Source organism: Ovis canadensis, chromosome 2 (assembly GCF_042477335.2).
Source record: "Ovis canadensis isolate MfBH-ARS-UI-01 breed Bighorn chromosome 2, ARS-UI_OviCan_v2, whole genome shotgun sequence".
Taxonomy (NCBI): Eukaryota; Metazoa; Chordata; class Mammalia; order Artiodactyla; family Bovidae; genus Ovis; species Ovis canadensis.
Window position 1 is genome coordinate 178,013,904 of NC_091246.1, and position 25,178 is coordinate 178,039,081.

Consider the following 25,178-nt stretch of genomic DNA (forward strand, 5'->3'; position numbering starts at 1 on the left):
ATAGACTCAAATATTTTCTGGAAATCTAGCAAATGATAAAAGATTTATTTTAAGTAAGTGAGGTTATTTTTTGTCAACTGTGTTGATATAGATGGTTTTATTTTTGTGAAAAATCAGTTTGTTCTCAATTCACTCCTTATGTAAACTTCAAACAGATCAAAGACTTTTATACAGTGAAATTATACAATCATTTTGATAAAATATGTTAATATTTTAAAACCTTGGGTTTAGAACGCCTTTTAAAATGTTTCAGAAATCCAGAAATTAAAAAAAAAACCCTAAATTTGAATGAATAAAAAAACTTCAGTATATCTAAAAACAAAACACTACAACACCATAAACAAAGTTAAAAGAGAAACCAAAATCAAAGGAAATGACAACACACGACAGAGTTAGTTTTGTAACATCCTAAGTGCTTACTTTTAGTAATCACTAAAGATAAGGATAGAAACTATAGCAAATAAACGTATATAGACAAATAGTTCTTTACAAAAGGGGAAAGTCAATAAACATATGCTTTCTTAATGTCTAATGTATCAGTAGGCATATACTTTACTAGCATTTTAAAAATCCATAGCACAAGCCTGGACTTGAACTTCTGACCCACGGAGCCAGATTGCCTGTTTACTTGGCGTCAGCCTAACCGCTATGCTACCGAGGCTCACTAATGGACTTTTAGACTCAGAGGGAGAGGGAGAGGGTGGGATGATTTGGGAGAATGGCATTCTAACATGTATACTATCATGTAAGAATCGAATCGCCAGTCTATGTCTGACGCAGGATACCGCATGCTTGGGGCTGGTGCATGGGGATGACCCAGAGAGATGTTATGGGGAGGGAGGCGGGAGGGGGGTTCATATTTGGGAATGCATGTAAGAATTAAAGATTTTAAAATTAAAAAAAATCCATAGCACATATTTTAATAGCATTCTAGAAAATCCCATCACAGTTAATAAGTGGAGTCGATTTTATTGTCAGTAAGCCCCTGAAACTTAGCTGTCTCATTTTTCAGATTAAGTGGTATATAGCCCATACCTCGTCTCTTTACCTATAGGAGAGATAAGACCAGCAGTGTCTTATATGATTCTATATGAGAGTCCAAGAATGTCTTAAAACTTTCTAGGTTTTACATATAAGTGAAGATGCTTCTGTTTATGTTATGAGATATATTTATAATTTTAATACACAAATGAATGATCAACATTGTTCAAATTATAGTTTTTTAACATTCTCATGATGTGTATTTATGCCTCAACCACTATGAAACTCAGACTATTATTGAAAAGAACCTTTCCCTCTTTCTTTATACTGAATTCAGGCTTCTGCAGATCTTTCATAATTTCTGCTTTGAGATCAGGTGGTGCTGTTGTATTAAAGTTGCAGGTTTCTGTCAAAAAATCCCAAAGGAGGTCTCCATTTTCATTGCCATCAATAAAACAGTCAGATATGTCCATGGTGGACAGAAGGTCATAACACTCGTACTTAATCCCCAACTCATCCAGCATCTGAGTGAGGTCAGACGATGTGACATACTGGCAGAGGTCATTCCGGGGTAAGCGGGGTCCGTACTTTTCCCATAGCTTTTGCCAGCTGCTGGCTCCTGTGCAACGGAAAAGCATTCATGCTCTCAGTTATTCTTCTTTTCACTTACCTACGCTGCAAGCAGTACATTAGATGCTTGGAATAGAGCAGGCCATTTAAAAAGCAGGAATGTTTGATTTTTGCAGCTCAGTTCAAGGAGTGCAAGGGGTTGGAGAGAAAGATAAATAAATAAGTTATACATCAGATGGTGCAAAGTGCTAATGAAAAACAAATCTAAGCAAGAGATAAGGGGGATCAAAAGGCTGGATGGACTGCTGCTTTATTTAGGATGGTCACAGACATTCTCTCTAATAATGTGACATTTGAGCAGAGACATGACAACAAGGCACGTAGATATGTAGTGATCTATCGGGGGAAGGCTACTCCAGGCAGAGAGAAGAGCAACTGCAAAGGACCGGAAGCAGGGACATGCTTGGCACATTAAGAACTAGCCAGGGAGCCAGGGAGATCGGAATTGAACCAAGGGGAGAATGGAAAGAGATGAGGCTGGGTGACGGTGAGGAGTGGACTGGGTGCTTAATCATATGGGAAAAGATGGGAAGTCATTGTAGTGCTGTCTAATAGACTATTATGGAGTCTTGGACACGTTCCAAATTGGTAGCATTGTCCAATATGGTAGCCACTAACCATCACTTTGACTGTGTGGATCACAATAAACTGTGGAAAATTCTGAGAGAGATGGGAATACCAGACCACCTGACCTGCCTCTTGAGAAATCTGTATGCAGGTCAAGAAGCAACAGTTAGAACTGGAGATGGAACAACAGACTGGTTCCAAATAGGAAAAGGAGTACGTCAAGGTTGTATATTGTCACCCTGCTTATTTAATTTCTATGCAGAGTACATCATGAGAAACTCTGGACCAGAAGAAACACAAGCTGGAATCAAGATTGCCGGGAGAAATATCAATAACCTCAGATATGCAGATGACACCACCCTTATGGCAGAAAGCGAAGAGGAACTAAAAATCCTCTTGATGAAAGTGAAAGAGGAGAGTGAAAAAGTTGGCTTAAAGCTCAACATTCAGAAAATGAAGATCGTGGCATCCGGTCCCATCACTTCATGGGAAATAGATGGGGAAACAGTGGAAACAGTGTCAGACTTTATTTTGGGGGGCTCCAAAATCACTGCGGATGGTGATTGCAGCCATGAAATTAAAAGACGCTTACTCCTTGGAAGAAAAATTATGACCAACCTAAATAGCATATTCAAAAGCAGACATATTACTTTGCCGACTAAGGTCCATCTAGTCAAGGCTATGGTTTTTCCAGTAGTCATGTATGGATGTGAGAGTTGGACTGTAAAGAAGGCTGAGCACCGAAGAATTGATGCTTTTGAACTATGGTGTTGGAGAAGACTCTTGAGAGTCCCTTGGACTGCAAGGAGATCCAACCAGTCCATTCTGCAGGAGATCAGCCCTGGGATTTCTTTGGCAGGAATGATGCTAAAGCTGAAACTCCAGTACTTTGACCACCTCATGTGAAGAGTTGACTCACTGGAAAAGACTCTGATGCTGGGAGGGATTGGGGGCAGGAGGAGAAGGGGATGATGGAGGATGAGATGGCTGGATGGCATCACTGATTCAATGGACGTGAGTCTGAGTGAACTCCAGGAGATGGTGATGGACAGGGAGGCCTGGCATGCTGCGATTCGTGGGGTTGCAAAGAGTCGGACAAGACTGAGCGACTGAACTGAACTGGTTCTGGAACATGTGAACTATGGCTAGTCTGACTAAGGAAATGAATTTTAAGTGCTATTTCATTTTAATTCATTTCAGTTTCAATTGCCAACTGTGACTTACATATCAGATGACACAGCATTAGAGTGACTTGACCTGATTTACATTTTCTTAAGGTCACTCTGGCCACACAGATGAGAACAGGGGCATAAGGACAGAAGCAGGAAGAACAGTAAGAAAGCTACTGCAAAAATCTGGGTGGTAGATGATGGTAAATTGACACAGCAAGATTGGAAATAACGAGGAACGGTTGCTTCATACATATATACACACACACACACACATTATACATTACACTCTTAGAGCCAATGCCATTTGCTAATGACTTGTATATTGTTAGCAATAACAATTTGGATAGTGAAAGAAAGAAAAGAATCAGTGATGACCCCAGTGATTTTGGCCCAAGCATCTGAAAAGAGAGAACTGTCATTAGAAATGGGAACAATGAGGGAGGAACATTTTTCAATGTTTTAGCAGGCATCTTGTTTTGGAAGTATGAAAGTTGAGCTATCTCTTGGACATCCAGGTTGTGATAAGAGGAAGGCAATTGTTTACATTCGTCTGGTTCAGAGGAGAGGGTCTGAGTAAAAACTGAAATGGAAGAAAGAGCACAGTAAATACAATGATAGTTTACTCAAACCAAAGGGGAGATAGACTCTCGGGTCTATACACTTATACGATGCTGCCTTGGAATGCAACACCTCAGTTGAGTTTAAAAATCTCGTCCCCAGCTTTAGAAGGTATATTAGCAGTGTATGATGCATTTAATTGAAAATCTGGCCCAGTGTAGCAGCTAAGAGATACAGAATCTGAGGGAGAGAGAGGTTGGATTGTTCCTCTGACACTTCATGAATGACATGAGGTTTGTTATACAGTCTTTCAGAACCTCTGGTTTCTTATCTATAAGACAGAGATAACTATACTTGTTGCAACTGTGAATATCAAATAATATAATTGAAGTAAATCATGGCACAATGGTAAGCACATAGCAGATGTGTAATATGTACTTAGAAAATAAATGAACATTAAATGGAATTAATTTGATATTTCCACTGGTTGTAACCTTGAGACTGTGAAAAAAGCAAACTTGCTATTCAAAAATCTATAATAAAATAAAAATTAAAACAAATGACAATTTTATGGACTTTCTAATATAAGCATGTAATACTGGGCTGTTATATATACAGTGGATACAGTGCATTAAGAGTGGTCTGATGTTCCACTAATATTGCAGAAGAGAGTGAAAACTTCAGGGTAAGCTTTAGGAGAAGGTAGAATTGCAATGAAGCAGAAAAATTAGAAAATAAGAAACCTCAGTTCAATGAAAAAAAATCAGGGTCATGAGTATGTATTAAAAAAAATTTTTCATTCCAAAGACAGTGATTGTCTGCCCAAATAAGAATTTGCCTACAAATAAGACTTTATAAGAAAATAAATATTTCAGTGGTTGAGAGGCTCTGTTAGCATTATCATTATTATTTTTTAAATCTGGCAGAGAAAAAAGAGCCAAACACTAATTGCAGAGCATTTGTTGGTGTCAGTGTTTGGTGACTCAGTGCCATTTCTAAGCTGAGCAATTAGACACTTTCTGACTGATACATTATCATAATAGCTCTCGGTGGGCACAACATATGGTGTGACTTTTGTATTCAACATGATATAAACCAGGTCCTTCCCCCCAACACACTGTATTAAAAATAACACACTATGATTTGCCTCCTTCCTTAGTCAAATAAGGAGAGGGCAGGAAAGAAAACATCACTGATCTCCCTTAACCAGATAAGTTGCATTTTTATTATTAATAGCAACTCTCTCGACTAATGTCTGGCTACTACATATGCAGAAAAACGTGCCACTGACTTTATTTTTGTGTGGGATACTCATTTTAAAAATCTACCTCTTATTTCTCTTCTTTTTCATCCCCAAATCAGATCTTTTGTCTCTATAATCAGAAACTTCTGTTTGTTATAAATAAATGACTGTTTACTCAGATGGACTAATTCTTCAGTGGATTCTTTGGAACCAGAGGAAAGCTTCTGTTCCCTCAAGCACCATATATTCAAATAGGCTGACCAGTAAAACACTGTCATTTAATTCTGAATATAATTTATCTTCCTTTTCCTAATCAGTTTCACTTGCCTACTCTTCTGTTGTTTTGTATGCCTCTTTCAGCAGGCACCGTTTGTGTGTGAATACGTGTATCTTCTTTATTGAGCCTTTTATTCCTTTTTATGTAGTCCATCTTCAAATCTCTAGCACTGCCTATATTCCCTGATTCCATGTCTATCATGTAGTACATTTTAGCTAAAACATGGTCTCTCTCTTTTTTTTTTTTTTTTTTGGATGGACATTTAGAATCAGTTGTAGTTAGGATATTGTAAAGAAGAAATAATAAATAATTTTTCATTTCGACCCCTGGGTTGGGAAGATCCCCTGGAGAAGGGAATGGGTACCCACTCCAGTATTCTTGCCTGGGAAATCCCATGGACACAGGAGCCTGGTGGGCTACAGTCCATGGAGTCACAAATGAATCAGCCACTACTTAGCTACTAACACTTTCATTTTTCAATTCAAATACATTCACTGGGTGTGTTCTTCTAGGTGCCAAGGGTTTTGCAAAAATCTGGGACTAGAGAGCAGAACTCCTGCTCGTCAGGAACTCTCCTTAAAAACTCCCCATTTGCCTCTGATAGGAAACGAGCACACTGCTGAAAGTGTTTACCCCTCTCAGTCCTCCATTGGATTAGAAGTCTATCAAAGGCAGAGGAGGAGTAATAGTCATCTTTGCAACCTCAGAGCCTAGCAGTGATGAACAGTTATTGTTCAGTCATTAAGTCAAGGACAACTCTTATGCGACTTCATGGACTGTTGCATGCCAGGCTCCTCTGTCCTCCACTATCTCCTGGAGTTTGCTCAAATTTATGTCTACCTAATGATGGATTAGAGGAGCTCAATAAAAGCTGAATGAACCAAATCTGCACAATAGCTATCCTGTTCAGACAGCCTGAGACCAAGACTACAAGCTATATTTTGAATATGCTGTCACCTTAACCAAGCTAGGTGCCCTGCATAATTAAATCTAGAAACAGATCCCATATTTCATTATCTTACAATCGAATAAATTGCAAAAATGGGTTTCCATATGGTACTCAAATAACTGAGTAATTCAGTTTATTCAGAGAGACAACACATCAGTTCAGTCACAGGTCACTGTCTAACCGGGATGGACAGGCAGAAACCTTAGTTATGGAGCATATTTGAGATGACCTTTAAAGCAACATGTTAATCCAGACATACCATTAGGTGCCTTGCTGAGATACTAGCTTGCTGAGTACTCATGGAAATTTAATTGAGTAACTAGTGCTAGGCTTCTGAGTCTGTTTGCAAGGAGCACTCAGTTGCTATATTGTTGTGAGGCTATGGATGACAATATTGCTGAAACAAAGGAAATATACAAACAAGCTTCTTCACTTCTAGGTTGTTGTTGTTTAGTCACTAAGCCATGTCTGACTCTTTTGCCACCCCATGAACTATAGCCCACCAGGCTCCTCTTGTCCATAGAATTTCCCTGGCAAGAATCTGGAGTGGTTTGTCATTTCCTTTTCCAAGGGATCTCCTCAACCCAATATTGAACCTGGGTCTCCTGCATTGGCAGGCAGATTCTTTACCACCAAGCCAGAGCCACTTCTAGGTAATAATGATCAAATTCCATTTACAAAGTGACCTCAACAACCTGAGTGAAAACAGAGCTGTGTGTGAACCATTTTGGTGTAGGTCTTCCAAGTTTTAAGGTAATAGTCAAGTTTAAGGCATGTTTTCATTGGGCAAGTATGGAGAATGGGGTTTCAAGAATTATAGTTTGGGCTGAGAAGGCAGTTTAGGATAATGGGTTTTATTAAATAGGAGTGAGATAGGAAGTTGATCAGGCACCTCAGGTGACTTGGGGAGTTTCCTCACACCTGTCTACTATCCACAGGTTAGCAGATTGGTCTGGCTCATAGGGATTTGTAGTGATATCCCATGGATGGAGGAGCCTGGTAGGCTGCAGTCCATGGGGTCACCAAGAGTCGGATATGACTGAGCGACTTCACTTTCACTTTTCACTTTCATGCATTGGAGAAGGAAATGGCAACCCACTCCAGTGTTCTTGCCTGGAGAACCCCAGGGACAGGGAAGCCTGATGGGCTGCCGTCTATGGGACGCACTGAGTCGGACACGAGTGAAGTGACTTAGCAGCAGCAGCATGAAATGAAAAAGTTACTAATGACAATATGGATCGATTTTATACATGTTAATTGACAATGATATAAGACAAATCTTCTTGTGACTAAATTTGTTTCCATTGTTGGAAATTGACCATAATTTATGTTTCTAAAAGCTGACCCGTATATATTTATATCAGCTTTTTTAATGCAACAAGGCAATTACTGCTCTTTTTAAAAAGGGAGACTTCAGCTACTTCCTTACACCAAGGGGCTGATACAATTTTTCTCAAAGAAATACATTATTGTTAAGATAGGTTTATAGGTGAACAGATTTATCTAGGTCAGAGAGGAAGAGCAAAGGGGAGTTAATCTGCTCTATGTAACGAGTAAGAAGGGGTGGAAGGGGAAAGTGAAGAGTTGGTATCTTAGAAAAAGCACTGAGCTAAAAGGATTATCTGTTAACGATCTTTTCCTCTCTGTGACACCTGCCTCCCACACTGTGTGCAGTCATGAAGAACTGTAAGCTCTGTACTGAAAAAGTTAGTGAAATATTTCTACCATCAAATGCAGAGTGAATAATTTTTGACTCAAAATACTTTTTTGATGAAAGCTAACTGGTTTTCGATTCTAGTAACTGTAGTCCTGATGTAGCCAGCAAAATACTGTATCCATAAGAGCACTAAGTCAATTCTCAGTTGCTTGTAGACACTCGTGCTACCCTGTAAAGCTTAGGCTGTTTTTTTTCATATTGGTAGGTATATATTCACAAAAGAGCTGCCTTCTGACACTCAAATACATAACTTCTGAAAATATTTAAGGATAAACTAAATATAAATGAAGTGGATCTTCATTTGATGTGGAATATACTTTAAAATCAGACATATATGACTGCTGGATGAACTGTTATTTCTGTCTGCAACACTTTCTGTATTATTGATACAGATTATCAAGAATAGGCTGAGTTATCAATTCAGTGTTGGTAACTAAATTTACTTTTGTATTCCTAAATGTTCAAAGTGCTTTATCCAAGTGTCCTCGTTTGGAGAGAGGTTAGTGGGAAGCATCCCGTTTACATAAGCCCTCCTAAATGGGAAGATAGCACTTTCTCACATAAATGAGTATTTTTAACTAACCTGAGATAAAAATGGTATATCAAATGTTCCCTTGCAGAAGAGGTTGTGTACAGGAACTTTCATTTGCCAAAATCCCACATAAATTCAAAGCTAGGATTATAGGCAACCACTGTGTTTGTGAATAAATGAATGTTATGACGTGGTTTTTGATTATAGGGTCTGGTATAAATTTAGGAAGATAGAAACTGCTGTGTATCTAGAGTCAACCTGAATAGCACTGTGTGAACAATCCATAAAGACTGCTGAATGGTGTCAGTGTTTTATTTGCTAATCTGTTTATTTAGGTTCTCTGTGTGATACTTAATTGTATCATTGGAAACAAGGTATGATCAAATGCCGTCTTTGGAAAATACCACAACAACACAAAACCAAACAAGTGAATCATTAGCTATTTTTGATAGTTATTTGAGAAAACCTATAAGCAGCAACATTGGCAGTGGCTCTAGAAATGCAAATTAATCAAATACGACAGTGTCACAAATATTTCAACCTTTATTTAAACATCACAGAAGGGAAAGAGACATTTAAGGGACAAAAAGGAGGTAAATAGAAATATTTTCTATTTTTAGTCTCCTCAAAACAATTCCTATCAGTTGTATTTGCTATATAAAAATAATTTATATGTGAACAACAAAGATATACTTTCTCAAGAGGAAGAAGAAACAGATATTTATTTCCACTGGAAATCCTAAATTGAAAGTTTGAAGGACTTTCCTAATACTGTGTTAATTAATTGACTATGACCATAAGCCAGGTCAAGAATTTCATAATGAAGATGAAATATACCATCAGCCTTCAAACACATGAACTATTGGTTTTTTAAAATTTAGGTGGGAGGAAAATAACTTACCTGACACAAGAATAATGAGAATCTTAGCATTGGTAGCTAAGAGACTATGGAAGAATTTCAGGGTAGCTGGGATGTCTTTAACATAATACAGCATCTAGAAATGAAGGAAAAGAGAAATGAGGCACTTTTCTATGTCAATGTCTTTGTTGCTCAGACTAGATACTCACCAGAAGATTTGATTTTCAAGTTGAGTGGGTTTTTACTCAACAAAACATGTAAGAAATTTAGAAGTTAAAGATGTTATATGGAGAGATAGAATAATAATGAAAGAAAATATTTGGGGATAGGGGAAACTATGGTATTTACCCAACAAGAATCAAATAGTTTAAAATTTTCTCTTTCTGGCTTCAGTAACAGACATGTATAGCTTCAGACAGTCTCTACTCCACATGCGGACATTGATTCTGTGCTTTCTCTATATTTTGTGAATTGTAGTTCTTCTGGGAGAAAATGGTGCTGGCACCATGAAAACATTCCATTTCATGGAACGTTACTTCAAAATTAAGCCCTTTGCACTAGCTTTACCATATGCTCACCAATGCTGTTTTTAAATCACAGAAAATGCGACAAGCTTTGATGTTGACAGATTCTCTAGGAAAATGGATTGGAAAAAGCCTAAGGTTGCAGCATCATCACAAGGGGATAGGTGTCAGTCCACTCATTTTAAATAACTCTGAACGATCTCTGGTGAACTGCAGGGAGAGGTCTTTCCACCTAACACAGATAGAGCCTGGAATTATACATGGGCAATGGAAATTGTCCCCTGAGGGCTTATAGCCCTGGAATATACCTCACCTAGACACTTACTTTTTATGTCCCATCTTCTACTCTTTTAGACAAGAATTCAATATTTTATTCAATTTTTTTATGGGCTTCCCAGGTGGCGCACTGGTAAAGAATCCACCTGCCAATGCAGGAAATGCAAGAGACATGGGTTCAATCCCTGGGTTGGGAAGATACCCTGGAGTAGGAAATGACAACCCTCTACAGTATTTTTGCCTGGAAAATTCCATGGACAGAGGAGCATGGCAGGCTCTGTGGGATCACAAAGAGCTGAGCATGATAAGCATATACACATGGATAATAGAATTTATTGCGTAAAGCAAAAAAACCCTGAGCTATGCCTCCCTCACATGAATGAATGAAATACAAGGGACCTGCACATGGCCTGTGCGGTCTCAGAGGCCATATTTAGTATCATGTCACTCCATGCTGTTCACCACAGGGACCATATAGACTGGCACCCAGATGCAGCTAGTCCACAAGATCGCTAATAATCCTTGACATGACCTAGCTCAGAAAGAGGAGGCCGATCATAGCAGATGCTCTGAAATTTGATCTAATAGACACAGATTCTCTGCAGTTGACTATGAATATTAAGTTGAAAGATGCTGTGAAAATGTTAGGACTGTAAGGAGCAATGAAGAGACAGAGACATACAACAGAAAAGTGCAGAGTCGACAGAGAGGAAGACAGTAGTAGTGCCGAGGAAGCGGAGATAAGAAAGAAAGAACAAATGTGGAGGTTTTGAGAGAAACTGGAGGATGATCTCTGAAGCTGCAACATTTTATAACAAGTGAGGAATGGGATTCAGAGCATTTGTGAAGGGATTGGCTTTTGATAAAGGGAGGCTTTTTTGTTTTTTAAGGTTTTTTTTTTTTTTTGGAGTATAGTTGCTTTACAGTGTTGTGTTAGTTTCTACTGTACAGCAAAATCAATCAGACATACATATATGCCCTCCCTTTCAGAGTTCCTTCCTATTCAGGTCACCACAGTGTGTTAAGCAGAGTGCCCTGTGCTATACAGTAGGTTTTCATTAGTTAGCTTTTATACATGGTATCAGTACTGTATATGTGTCAATCCCAACCTCCCAATTCATCCCACCCACCCCTTTTTCCCTTGGTGTCCATATATTTGTCCTCAACACCTCCATCTCTATAGTGCTGCTATGAACGCTGGGATGCATGTATCTTTTTGAATTATGGTTTTCTCTGGGTATATGCACAGTAGTGTGCCGGCTGAGTCATATGGTAGTTCTGGGCTTCCCTGGTAGCTCAGTTGGTAAAGAATTCACATGCAATGCAGGAAATCCCAGTTTGATTCTTGGGTCGGGAAGATCCCCCAGAGAAGAGATAGGCTACCCATCCCAGTATTCTCAGGCTTCCCTGGCAGCTCAGATGGTAAAGAATCCACCTGTAATGCGGGAGACCTGAGTTCAGTCCCTGGGTTGGGAAGATCCCCTGCAGGAGGGCATGGCAACCTACCCCAGTATTCTTGCCTGGAGAACACTGGAGTGGGTTGAGTATTCTCAACCCACATGGGGAGAATACATGGAATATTCTCCCCATGGACAGAGGAGCCTAGCTGGCTACAGTCTACAGGGTCGCAAAGAGTCGGATGTGACTGGGCGACTAAGCACAGCATGATAGTTCTATTTTTCGCTGTTTTGAGGAACCTCCATACTGTTCTCCCTAGTGGCTACATCAGTTTACATTCCCGCTGACAGTACAAGAGGATTCCTGGGATTCTTTTGTAATAAGAAGAAAGAAAGCAATGGTAGGTACAGGTGCATCTCTATAAATGTGGTGGGTAAAAGATGATTTTCTACCTGATCATTTCTCTTTTTACTATAGAGTAGGAAGGGAAGTCATCAATTGGAAACCAGTGGCAAAGAAGGGATTACAGGAGTTGTAAGGAGAGAGAAGAGGTGTGAAACAGTTATATAGTTGAGCCTTGGACAAGGCAGGGATTAGGGTGCCAACTTTCTATGTAGTCAGAAATTCACATATAACATATGCGTTTTCTCTGTTTCTGGAGTGCCACATCCAGTCATGCAGCATTTAGTGCTGAAAAACTCCAGGGAATTCCCTGTAGGTCCAGTAGTTTGGACTCAGTGCTTCCATTACAGGGAGCATGGGTTCAATCCCTGGTTGGGCAGCTAAGCTCTCACAAGCCCTGTGATGTGGTCCAAAAAAGAAAAAAATTTCAAAAGAAAAAATTAGCATACAAATGAACCCACATAATTCAAATCTGTGTTGTGCAAGGGCCAACTATATGAGAAGTAGAAAAGTAAGTCTAGTAGAGAAATGTCTTAGGTTTGCTGGGTAATGTTAAAAGCACTCCCTTATAGTTAAAAGATTTTATCTGCTAAGAAAGCAAAGATGTAGAATTGCCTAGATATGCCAACCCTGAAGTCATTTCTTCCTATAATTTTTAGAAGTATATTCCTTTTGGCTTAACCTCTAAAATATACAAACAGTTCATACAACTCAAAAACAGAAAACACAACCCAATCAAAAACTGGGCAGAATATTTTAACAGATATTTCTCCAAAGAAGACATACAGATGACCATTAGGTACATGGAAAGATGCTCAGCATCACTAATTATTAGAGAAGTGCAAATCAGAACTACAATGAGTTACCACTTCACACTAGTCAAAATGACCATTGTTAAAAATTCTACAAAAATCAAGTATGGAGAGGGTGTGGAGAAAAGGGATACCCCTACACTGTTGAAACAACCACTATGGAAAATATTGAGGTTCCTCAGAAAACTAAAAATAGGGTTACCATATGATCCAACAGTCCCATTCCTAGGAATGTACCTGGACAAAACTATAATTCAAAAAGATACATGCACCCCTACATTCACAGGAGCACTGTTTACAACAGCCAAAACATGGAAATAACCTAAATGTCTATCAACAGACAAACGGGTAAGGAAGATGTGGTGCATATATACAATGGAATGCTGCTCAGCCATAAAACAGAATGAAATAACACTATTTGCAGCAACATGGGTGGACCAGGAGAGTATCATCCGAACTGAAGTAGGTCAGAAAGAGAAAGACAAATACCCTATAACATCACTGACATGTGGAATCTAAAATACGGCACAAATAAACCTGTCTACAAAACAGAAACAGACTCATAGACACAGACACCAGACTTGTGGTTGCCAAGGGGGAGGTGGGGAGGGACAGGGGTGGACTGGGAGCTTGGGGTTGGTAGATACAGGCTATTATTAATACATTTAGAACTGATAATCAACAAGGTCCAAACATATAGCACAGAACTACATTCAATATCCTGTGATAAACCACAATGGAAAAGAATATAAAAATAAAAATGTCTATAGGTGTATAAATGAGTCACTTTGCTATACAGCAGAGATTGGCACAGCATTGTAAATCAATTATATTTCAATTTTTAAAAAGTCTACAAAAAAGTTTATTCCTTTGGGATGACTGTACTTGTAGACTGTAGAAAGCAAAAGGCATCTTGTTCATCATGGTTTTTCTAAAATATGTACATCTTCTAATGGTAGTCAACACCCAAAGCCTATACACCTATATGCTATTCAGATACATCAGTGACCTCTGGAAATATGTCCCAATATCATCTACTGAAGAGGCACTCCCTTTACAAGAAATACACTATTGTATTTCTAAGAAATACACTGTTAATGCTGGACCACGGAAATACATTCTGGCAGAAAGACTGATGTCAGTAATACTTTGTTGACCTGAGGAATTATCCAGCCTGCCCCTTTGTCGCATACACACTAGCCAGGTCATGAACAGAAGGTGAAAGCAAGAGGATTCAGAAAAACTCTGGGATGTTGGTCCATTCTCAGTTTGGACAGGTAATGTTCACTTATAAAATCAGAAATCAGATTTTCATTTTTCTTTTAAAAGTTAGAATATTAAGTACTCTGAAATATTTCTGAAGAATCTTCTTTTCTGAGAGTATATAATAATAAATATTTCTTACCTGAATCATATGAATAAAGTCCCACCTCTGAAGTTCTTTTTTCTCCATCATTCTATTTTGATATTCAGATGATGTCTCCTTATGCCAAGCAAACTTTATGTTCTCAAGGTTTGATGTCTTGGCTACAAGCTCTAAAATATGGAGAAAAGGTGGCTCACCATCAATTTTAATTGCAAATTTGGAACCCATTTCCATTTAGAATTTTAATGCAATCAATATTATATACACAACAGATATAAAGCACATTTTTCTTTTTCATGCAGCTCTAGAAGACCAGAGAGTTCATCCTAGTTTTTCCTCTGGCATTAAATGAAATTGGAGATAACTAAAAAGCCAATAAGAAATAATTATGAGAATACTGATCAGACACAGTCAATATTATTGTTTAGTTGCTAAGTCACATCCGACTCTTTTGCGATACCATGGACTGTAGCCCACCAGGCTCCTCTGTCCATGGGATTTCCCAGGCAAGAATACTGGAGCAGGTTGCCATTCCCTTCTCCAGGGGATCTTCCTGACCCCGGGACTGAACCTGCTTCTCCTGCACTGCAGGAGGATTCTTTACCACTGAGTCACCAGGGAAGCTGTATTTAAACACATTATCTCAAGTGTTAAGGGGAAATCAACTGGTGGATTTTATCAATGCAGAATTGACATAAAACAGGTGATATGATTCTATAACTCAGGAATCAATAAACTGTGGCATGGACCATATCTGACTTTCTACCTATTATTAAATAAACCGCAAGCTAAAAATATACATTACTCTTCTTCCCGACTTCATGCTCCTTTCCTTCATATTTTGTGCCATTAAACTGCTAAATGGTTGAACAAAATCAAAAGAAGAATAATACTTCATGATAGGTAAAAATGATATAAAATTCAAATTTAATGTTTGGCAAGAATACACAGAAGAACTGTACAAAAAAGATCTTCACGACCCAGATAATCATGATGGTGTGATCACTAATTTAGAGCCAGACATCCTGGAATGTGAAATCAGGTGGGCCTTGGAAAGCATCGCTACGAACAAAGCTAGTGGAGGTGATGAAATTCCAGTTGATCTGTTTCAAATCCTGAAAGATGATGCTGTGAAAGTGCTGCACTCAATAGGCCAGCAAATTTGGAAAACTCAGCAGTGGCCACAGGACTGGAAAAGGTCAGTTTTCATTCCAATTCCAAAGAAAGGCAATGCCAAAGAATGCTCAAACTACTGCACAATTGCACTCATCTCACATGCTAGTAAAGTAATGCTCAAAATCTCCAAGCCAGGCTTCACCAATACGTGAACTGTGAACTTCCTGATGTTCAAGCTGGTTTTAGAAAAGGCAGAGGAACCAGAGATCAAATTGCCAACATTCGCTGGATCATGGAAAAAGCAAGAGAGTTCCAGAAAAACATCTATTTCTGCTTTATTGACTATGCCAAAGCCTTTGACTGTGTGGATCATAATAAACTGTGGAAAATTCTGAGAGAGATGGGAATACCAGACCACCTGACCTGCCTCTTGAGAAATCTGTATGCAGGTCAGGAAGCAACAGTTAGAACTGGACATGGAACAACAGACTGGTTCCAATAGGAAAAGGAGTACGTCAAGGCTGTATATTGTCACCCTGCTTATTTAACTTATATGCAGAGTACATCATGAGAAACTCTGGGCTGGAAGAAACATAAGCTGGAATCAAAATTGCTGGGAGAAATATCAGTAATCTCAGATATGCAGATGACACCACCCTTATGGCAGAAAGTGAAGAGAAACTCAAAAGCCTCTTGATGAAAGTGAAAGAGGAGAGTGAAACAGTTGGCTTAAAGCTCAACATTCAGAAAATTAAGATCATGGCATCTGGTTCCATCACTTCATGGGAAATAGATGGGGAAACAGTAGAAACAGTGTCAGACTTTATTTTGGGGGCTCCAAAATCACTGCAGATGGTGACTTCAGCCATGAAATTAAAAGATGCTTACTCCTTGGAAGAAAAGTTATGACCAACCTAGATAGCACATTGAAAAGCAGAGACATTACTTTGCCGACTAAGGTCCGTCTAGTCAAGGCTATGGTTTTTCCTGTGGTCATGTATGGATGTGAGAGTTGGACTGTGAAGAAGGCTGAGCGCCGAAGAATTGATGCTTTTGAAGTGTGGTGTTGGAGAAGACTCCTGATAGTCCCTTGGACTGCAAGGAGATCCAACCAGTCCATTCTGAAGGAGATCAGCCCTGGGATTTCTTTGGAAGGAATGATGCTGAAGCTGAAACTCCAGTACTTTGGTGACCTCATGCGAAGAGTTGACTCATTGGAAAAGACTCTGATGCTGGGAGGGATTGGGGACAGGAGGAGAAGAGGATGACAGAGGATGAGATGGCTGGATGGCATCATGGACTCGATGGACGTGAGTCTGAGTGAACTCCGGGAGTTGGTGATGGACATGGAGGCCTGGCGTGCTGCAATTCATGGGGTTACAACTGAGCAAGTGGACTGAACTGAACTGAAGTAAAATTTGATTGTGGCATAGCCACACTTGTTAGTGTATGGATTGTCTCTGGCTGCCTTTGGTGTTCAGTGGCAGAGCTAATTAGTTGTGACAGGGATCATGTGGATTAGATGGTTAGATAGCATCACCGACTCAGTGGACATGAATTTGAGCAAACTCTGGGAGATAGTGGAGGACAGAGGAGCCTGGTGTGCTGCAGTCCATGGGATCACAGAGTCAGAAACGACTTAGTGGCTAAACAGGTGGCCTAAGTCTAAAATACTTACTATTTGGCCCTTTTCAGAGAAAAGTTTGCTGATTCTTGCTGTTACCAATTATGCATAAGCTTTTAGGGTAAGGTTTCTGTTTAAATACCTCTCAATGAATTAATGACTGTCTCTAAAATAAACATCAAAAACAATGGTTGATGACCAGGGGATAGATGGTGAGACAATTAAAAAAAAAAAGGATTCTATTTGCTATTAATATTCTGAGGTGTTTAAGTCATGCCTGCCAAGAAAGTAACTAGGTTCTTCTCTCAATAAGCTTACAAAGAATGTACCACAGTAATTATGTTGTTAGTGACTGAAGGGATGCATGTGGGATGACAAGCCTTTCAGAATAGGATTTGATATACAGCACCATAAGCAACTGAGTGCACACACACACACATCGTGGGTTATAAGTACCTTTGTACTTGGTGATTTGTTCAGCACTTGGTTCAACAACTTCATTGATGATATGAACTCCTGGGTACTGAGCTTGCACTTTGGAGAGAATCTGAAGATCAATTTCACCTAGAAGAAAAGCATATAGAACAGTTCACCTTGGCCCAGAAAGAAAAGAAAAGAATAGAATACAATAGAATAGAATAGAATATTTTCAACTACTTTACTATCTCTAGGAAAGTCCAGCATAAATAAAGTAGAATACTCAGATGTTGCTCTGACACAGTGCTTATGATGAAGAACAACTAGGTTAAAAACGTGTTTTGAGGAGGGTTATGATTGCCACAATAGGAAAAGGAGTATGTCAAGGCTGTATATTTTCACCCTGCTTATTTAACTTCTATGCAGAGTACATCATGAGAAACGCTAGACTGGAAGAAACACAAGCTGGAATCAAGATTGCCGGGAGAAATATCAATAACCTCAGATATGCAGATGACACCACCCTTATGGCAGAAAGTGAACAGGAACTAAAAAGCCTCTTGATGAAAATGAAAGAAGAGAGTGAAAAAGTTGGCTTAAAGCTCAACATTCAGAAAACGAAGATCATGGCATCTGGTCGCATCACTTCATGGGAAATAGATGGGGAAACAGTGGAAACAGTGTCAGACTTTATTTTTGGGGGCTCCAAAATCTGCAGATGGTGACTGCAGCCGTGAAATTAAAAGACGCTTACTCCTTGGAAGAAGAGTTATGACCAACCTAGACAGTATATTCAAAAGCAGAGACATTACTTTGCCAACTAAGGTCTGTCTAGTCAAGGCTATGGTTTGTCCAGTAGTCATGTATGGATATGAGAGTTGAACTGTGAAGAAAGCTGAGCACTGATGAATCGATGCTTTTGAACTGTGGTGTTGGAGAAGACTCTTGTGAGTCCCTTGGACTGCAAGGAGATCCAACCAGTCCATTCTGAAGGAGATCAGCCCTGGGATTACTTTGGAGGGAATGATGCTAAAGCTGAAACTCCAGTACCTTGGCCACCTGATGTGAAGAGTTGACTCATTGGAAAAGACTTGGATGCTGGGAGGGATTGGGGGCAGGAGGAGAAGGGGACGACAGAGGATGAGATGAGCGACTGAACTGAACTGATGATTGCCATTCATTCATTCATATTTTTGTTGTTGTTCAGTCACTCAGTCATGTCCAACTTTTGGCAAAACCATGCTTGGCAGCACACCAGGCTCCCTGTCCTTCACAACCTCCTGGAGCTTGATCAAACTCATATCCATTGAGTTGGTGTTGCCACCCAACCATCTCATCCTCTGTTGTCCCCTTCTCCTCCGGCCTTCAATCTTTCCCAGCATCAGGGTCTTTTCAGATGAGTCAGGGTAAAGTATTGGAGTTTCACCTTCAGCATCAGTCCTTCCAAAGAATATTCAGGACTGATTTCCTTTAGGATGGACTAGTTGGATGTCCTTGCAGTACAAGGGACTCTCAAGAGCCTTCTCCGACACCGCAATTCAAAAGCATCAATTCTTCAGCACTTAGCTTTCTTTGTGGTGCAACTCTCACATCCATACATGACTACTGGAGAAACAAACAAACAAACGTAGTTTTGAATATATGGACCTTTTCTGGCAAAGTAATGTCTCTGTTTCTTAGTATGCCTTCTAGGTTGGTCATAGGTTTCCTTCCAAAGAGCAAGTGTCTTTTAATTTCATGGCTGCAGTCACCATCTGCAGTGATTTTGGAGCCTGAGAAAATAAAGTCTGTCACTGTTTCATTGTTTCTCCATCTATTTGCCATGAAGTAATGGGACCAGATGTCATGATCTTAATTTTCTTAATCTTTTGAATGTCTCGTTTTAAGCCAGCTTTTTCACTCTTCTCTTTCACTTTCATCAAGAGACTCTTTAGTTCCTCTTCATTTCTGCCATTAGGGTTGTGTCATCTGCATATCTGAGGTGCTTGATATTTCTCTTCACAATCTTTATTCCAGCTTGTGCTTCATCCAGTCCTGCATTTCACATGATGTATTCTGAATATAAGTTAAATAAGCAGGGTGACAATATACAGCCTTGACGTACTCCTTTTCCTATTTGGAACCAGTCTGTTGTTTCATGTCCAATTCCAACTGTTGCTTCCTGACCTGCATATAGGTTTCTCAAGAGGCAGGTCAGGTGGTCTGGTATTCCCATATCTTTAAGAATTTTCTACAGTTTGTTGTGATCCACACAGTCGAAGGCTTTAGTGTAGTCATTGAAACAGAAGTGGTAAACTATATTTAATACCTTTTATTGTATTACACAATTGCACTCATCTCACACACGAGTAAAGTAATGCTCAAAATTCTCCAAGCCAGGCTTCAGCAATACGTGAACCCTGAACTTCCAGATACTCAAGCTGGTTTTAGAAAAGGCAGAGGAACCAGAGATCAAATTGCCAACATCTGCTGGATCATGGAAAGCAAGAGAGTTCCAGAAAAACATCTATTTCTGCTTTATTGACTATGCCAAAGCCTTTGACTGATGCTTTTGAACTGTGGTATTGGAGAAGACTCTTGAGAGCCCTTGGACTTCAAGGAGATCCAACCAGTCCATCCTAAAGGAGATCAGTCCTAGGTGTTCATTGGAAGGACTGATGCTGAAGCTGAAACTCCAATACTTTGGCCACCTGATGCCAAGAGCTGACTTATTTGAAAAGACGCTGATGCTGGGAACATTTGAAGGCAGGAGGAGAAGGGGACGATAGTGGATGAGATGGTTGGATGGCATCACTGACTTAATGGACATGGGTTTGGGTGGACGCTGGGAGTTGGTGATGGACCGAGAGGCCTGGCAAGCTACGGTTCATGGGGTCCCAATGAGTCAGACACATACTGAGCAACTGAACAAACTGACTGACTTACAGTAAAATCTAAGATGCTATTGATTATAGGATAAAAATAATGCTTCTTTTATATCACTAAGTCATAAAATAAAAACAACTCTGTCAATTATAATTGTAAGATTTCACCAACTGGAAGATATATACCAATCTGTGATATTAAAATATGAAAAAAAAACATGCTGTAGAATTGATAAATTAGGCTAGATCAGAATTATATAAAATATATTAGGTATAAAAGAAGTATAAAAATTGTAAGAGACATGTGCCCTCAAAAACATCATGTTCTCGTAGAAAAGACAGACATGGAAAGACAGACATGGAAACCCTGGCTTGGGTTGGGCCATGGAGGGAAGAAGGAAGGAAATGGTGATGGAGAGGGTAAGACAAGAGGCCAGAGAGATGGAAAGCTGCATGGCAGACCACTCTTGAGCTCTGTGTTACAGGGTAAGTGGAAGTTAGTCTGGGGACTTTGGGGAAATGGGGATTGCAGGCAGAGGACAGGAAGTGAAGTTGTATATGTGGGACTGCTGGCAATTTAGTGTTTTAGAAATGTGTAGGTAAGGCAGGGCCTCCAGGAAAGAGGTGATTCCAGAGAAGTAAATGGAAAGGAGGTTATGGCAAAATAGATATTTATCCATTCACTCATGTACCAGTGATTCATTGATTATTTTACAGTGTGCCGGGCACTACACCAGGCAAATGATAAGAGGAGCAAATAAATACCTGCCCTGAGGAAACTTTAGCCTGTAGGTGACAATGTGAGAGAGACTGTGGTAAGTTGGATAGACTTGAATTCCACCCCTGTCTGATCCACTGACTTGATATTACGACCTTCAGCCATTTGCTTTCTCTCTCCAAACTGTATTTTCCTCATTGGAAAAACAGCAATAATGATAGTACATAATTTATTGGGTGTGAGGATTAAATGAGACAATGCACATAAAGAACACTGCAAAAGAGAGTTGGCACCTAATAAATGTTAGCTGTTCATTATTTTTATTGTTATCATTGAGTCCTTCTCTTTAAAAATCTCTCTTCTTTCCCTATTACTAATGCCTCCAAATTAAGTTTTGCACTTTTATTCTCTTAGTTATGATGTTGACCTTCACTAAAATACTTATGTGCTGGCAAGACTAGCATATGAAAATGACACTAGTCTTTAACATTTTGGCATAAATGGCATTAACAGAACCTTTCCAAGGTTAGATATGGCAGGTGAAAAAGAGGCATAGGTCATAAGACTGAGCAGGCTGGAGGAAGGAGATGAGGAAGGTAAATCAGGAACAAAAGATGCCTGACTAGGAAAAGAGAGCTGTCTAATGGTATAATGAATGTCCCGGGTACTGGTGGTGGGAGTAGGTGGGCATTAGGGTAGGGAGGAAGTAGGGGGAGGATGCTCAAGTGGAGAATGAAGAAATCTGTGTGACAGTTTTCTCCAAAGCTGGCCTGATCAACTTGAAACCTTTTAATTCTCCCTTAAGTTCCACTGCCAGAGGTTTCAATTATATGTCCCTCTTCAAATACAGGCATGATGTGTTTAAAATATGGCCCATATGAAAGCAAGATATAATCACAAAAAATATCTTACCGTAAAATTAAGTAAAACAAGCAAAGGCTTGATTCCAATGAGTTTATTAAAGGGTATCAAGGACTCAAATGCTAGTCTGAGCAAGTGAGCAACTTTGATCATCAATCACTGAAACGCATGTGAAGGGTTAACAGACTATAGTACCATGAAAATGAGAGTGAAAATCACTCAGCTGTATCTGATTCTTTGTGACTGCATGGACTATACAGTCCATGGAATTCTCCAGGCCAAAATACTGGAGTGGGTAGCCTTTCCTTTCTCCAGGGGATCTTCCCAACCCAGGAACTGAACCCAGGTCTCCCTCATTGCAGGCAGATTTTTACCAGCTGAGCCACAGGGGAAGCCCAAGAATACTGGAGTGGGTAGCCTATCCCTTCTCCAGCAGATCTTCCCAACAGGGATCAAACCGGGGTCTCCTGCATTGCAGGCGGATTATTTTACCAACTGAGTTATCAGGGAAGTACCATAAGCCAGCAGTAAGAGATTCAAACAATGGCGGAAAAAAGGAAGAAGATCATTTGTTCTTTTTCAACTGAATCCTTCTGAGTAGGGGCCATAATAATATGAATGTGTTCCAATATTAGATATTAATCACCCTATATATGCTTTTAAAGAGCACACAACATGCTGGACTTGCCTGGTGGTCCAGTGGTTACAAATATGTCTTCCAATGCAGGGGACATGGGTTTGATCCCTGGTTCAAGAACTAAGATTCCACATGTCCTGGGGCGGCTGAGCCCTCATGCTATAACTACTGAAACCTATGCACTCTGGAGCCCAAGTTCTGCAACAAGAAGAAGCCACCACAATGAAAAGCCCATGCACCACAACTAGAGAGAAGCCTCCACACAATGCAGGTAGAGAAAGCCTGTGTACCACAATGAAGACCCAGTGCAGCAAAAATAAATGAACTAATTTTTAAGAAAGAGCACACAAGCCAAATTATCATGCTGAAAGAATGGGGGAAGGTAACTGGAAGTGACTCAATCAAATAATTCAGAATTCTCAGCAAATTCAGGGGTAAACAGAAGAAATGTAGAAGCCAGCAGCCTGTTGCTTTCATTGTGTATAACAAAGCCTTCTGGGAATCTTAACTTTCAGGTCCAGAAAACCACATTTAAGGGGGATAAAGCAATACTTTATTCATTTTGTTGTTGATGAAAAATAAAATAATGAACATTTCATTGTTCATTTTATGGTCAATCTCTGTTCTAATATGATCTCTTATTACTTAATGATGATTCTCACAATTGTAGACTACTTATTGTTGACATCTTAAGCTTTTAGGCCAATAGCTGTTTCAGTTAGTTAGATAAAACCTTGCTGTATGTTTCTAGTTTTGGAACAAAATCTGCAAAGTTTTCCATGACAAATGGAAAATTATAGTGATTAAACAACTTTATTCCCATATTCAATCTTCCTGTGTTTCCTTTTTCTTTCTCCCTCACCCTCACTTCCTTTTGTGTCTTCCAAAGCAAATCAATGATTTTGGAGTCTTGGCATTTTATGTTGATGTAACTGATTTTTCTCAGTTTATCAATAAGCAAAGCTTGAGCAAAGTTAGGAAATCCTAACATGTGTTGGCATGAATCAGAAATTATTTTCTATTAGCCTGGTTTGTGTTTTTTTTTTTTTTTTCTCTTCTGTTCACTCCTGTGTTACTTTCTATCAAACAGAACATGCTGACTTTTTTATTTGGAAAGTTAAATGAAAACTAAAATTTTTAAATTGCCTTCTTGCAAACCTCTTTCCTTTGCATTACCCTGTCCATCAAATCAGCCACAACTATAGAATGACTTCCCATGTCTCCTTTCTGACCTACGTTGGGTATTTCACTTAATTTTACAGGCAGATATTTTTGTGATTATATCTTGCTTTCATATGGGCCATATTTTAAACACATCATGCCTATATTTGAAGAGGGATATATAATTGAAACCTCTGATAGTGGAACTTAAAGAAAAAGTTCAAAAATACTGAGGCAGAAATTGTTAGACAGTATAGGACTTTGAGACCTCAGTTCCCTTTTTTTAATTTCAATTTTTGTCTTCTCAAGTAAGCATCTCACTTCTTTAACCTAAAGCTAAACTCTTTGTTCCTGTTTCTAGGCATTCAGAAGAATGCTTCCCTGGTCTGGAGGGTCATAATACATTCAGAGCCAGGACAAGACAATCATTAACTGCTGTTCAGTTTATCAAGGAAAAAGAACTCCAGGTGGACCACTAACTCATAAACATTAATCTGGCCCCTAAATGATGGTCTGGAGTCTTGAGAACGGGTCAAGGGATGGCAACACGATGTCTGGGGAAACTGAGAAACTGGGAACCAAAAGAAAGCCACAAAAAGGACAAACTAGATACTGCGACATTTAAACTGACTGGTCAGAAATTACATGCATCTGGCCCCGAACCAACCAAATACAAACAGATGAATTCTAATAAAGACATACACTACCGTTATCTGCACCTTTTGGGGTGCTTCACCCCATCTCAGTGTCTGTGCTCAGAGTTTTGCCTCTCTATCCTTTAGAATTAACTTCGCCTGTATGTTTACAAATTTTTAGAATTCATTCTTCAGCTCCAGGTCCATGAACAGAACTTGGTTTCCCATTTCAATAGGGAAAGGGTGGAGTCCAGACAACTTTTCATTTCCTGAATTTCAAGGATATACTTAATAAGATAGCAGAGGAATGTTGCCTTTTTGCTTAAAATCCAAGGTCATTGGATTAAAAAGGGAAAAAAAAAGGAAAAGTTAGAGGCTATAAAGAGACAAAATTGGACTCAAATTTAGTATTCAATGGAAATATGCAAATTTGTTAATATCTCTGCCCTTTACATATCTCTAAATTAGGGATAATATGGTCTATGCTGCAGGTCATTGTAAATGTTAAAGGCATTATATGGATATAATTTACCACAGTTCATGATATATAGTAAGTTGAAGCTACCATATATTAATTCAACAAATACTTTTAAGCACCTACTAAATGCTAGGTTCTAATCACTGGAGATACAGCAATGAATAAAATAGACCAAAACATTCAACCTTTACGGATGGTGATAAGTCCTAAAACCAAGGGAAAAAAGAGCCAGGGGAAGCCATGATGGGAGAGTTCGTGATTTTCAATTGTGTGGTCATGTAAGCTTCCTGGGAAAGGTGATATATAAGAGAAGTCTCAAGGAGGCTGGGAAAGAAGGAAATGAAGATGTGCCTTTATAAATGGGCAGCTCCATAATAAAAGACAGTTTGAGAGAGCACTCATCA

General features: G+C 39.3%; 1 protein-coding gene across 1 annotated transcript in view; it reads right to left on the reverse strand.

Annotated features, from left to right (window-relative positions):
- Positions 1-392: 392 nt before the first annotated feature.
- Positions 393-25,178, reverse strand: part of HNMT (histamine N-methyltransferase) — a 43,011-nt gene continuing 18,225 nt past the window's right edge. The window contains exons 3-6 of the mRNA XM_069574437.1: positions 17,460-17,567; positions 14,303-14,433; positions 9,528-9,621; positions 393-1,600 (exon numbers count right to left, since the gene is read on the reverse strand). Of these exons, the coding sequence (XP_069430538.1) occupies positions 1,245-1,600; positions 9,528-9,621; positions 14,303-14,433; positions 17,460-17,567 (689 nt within the window). The 3' untranslated portion in view covers positions 393-1,244. The remainder of the gene's footprint in view (positions 1,601-9,527; positions 9,622-14,302; positions 14,434-17,459; positions 17,568-25,178) is intronic.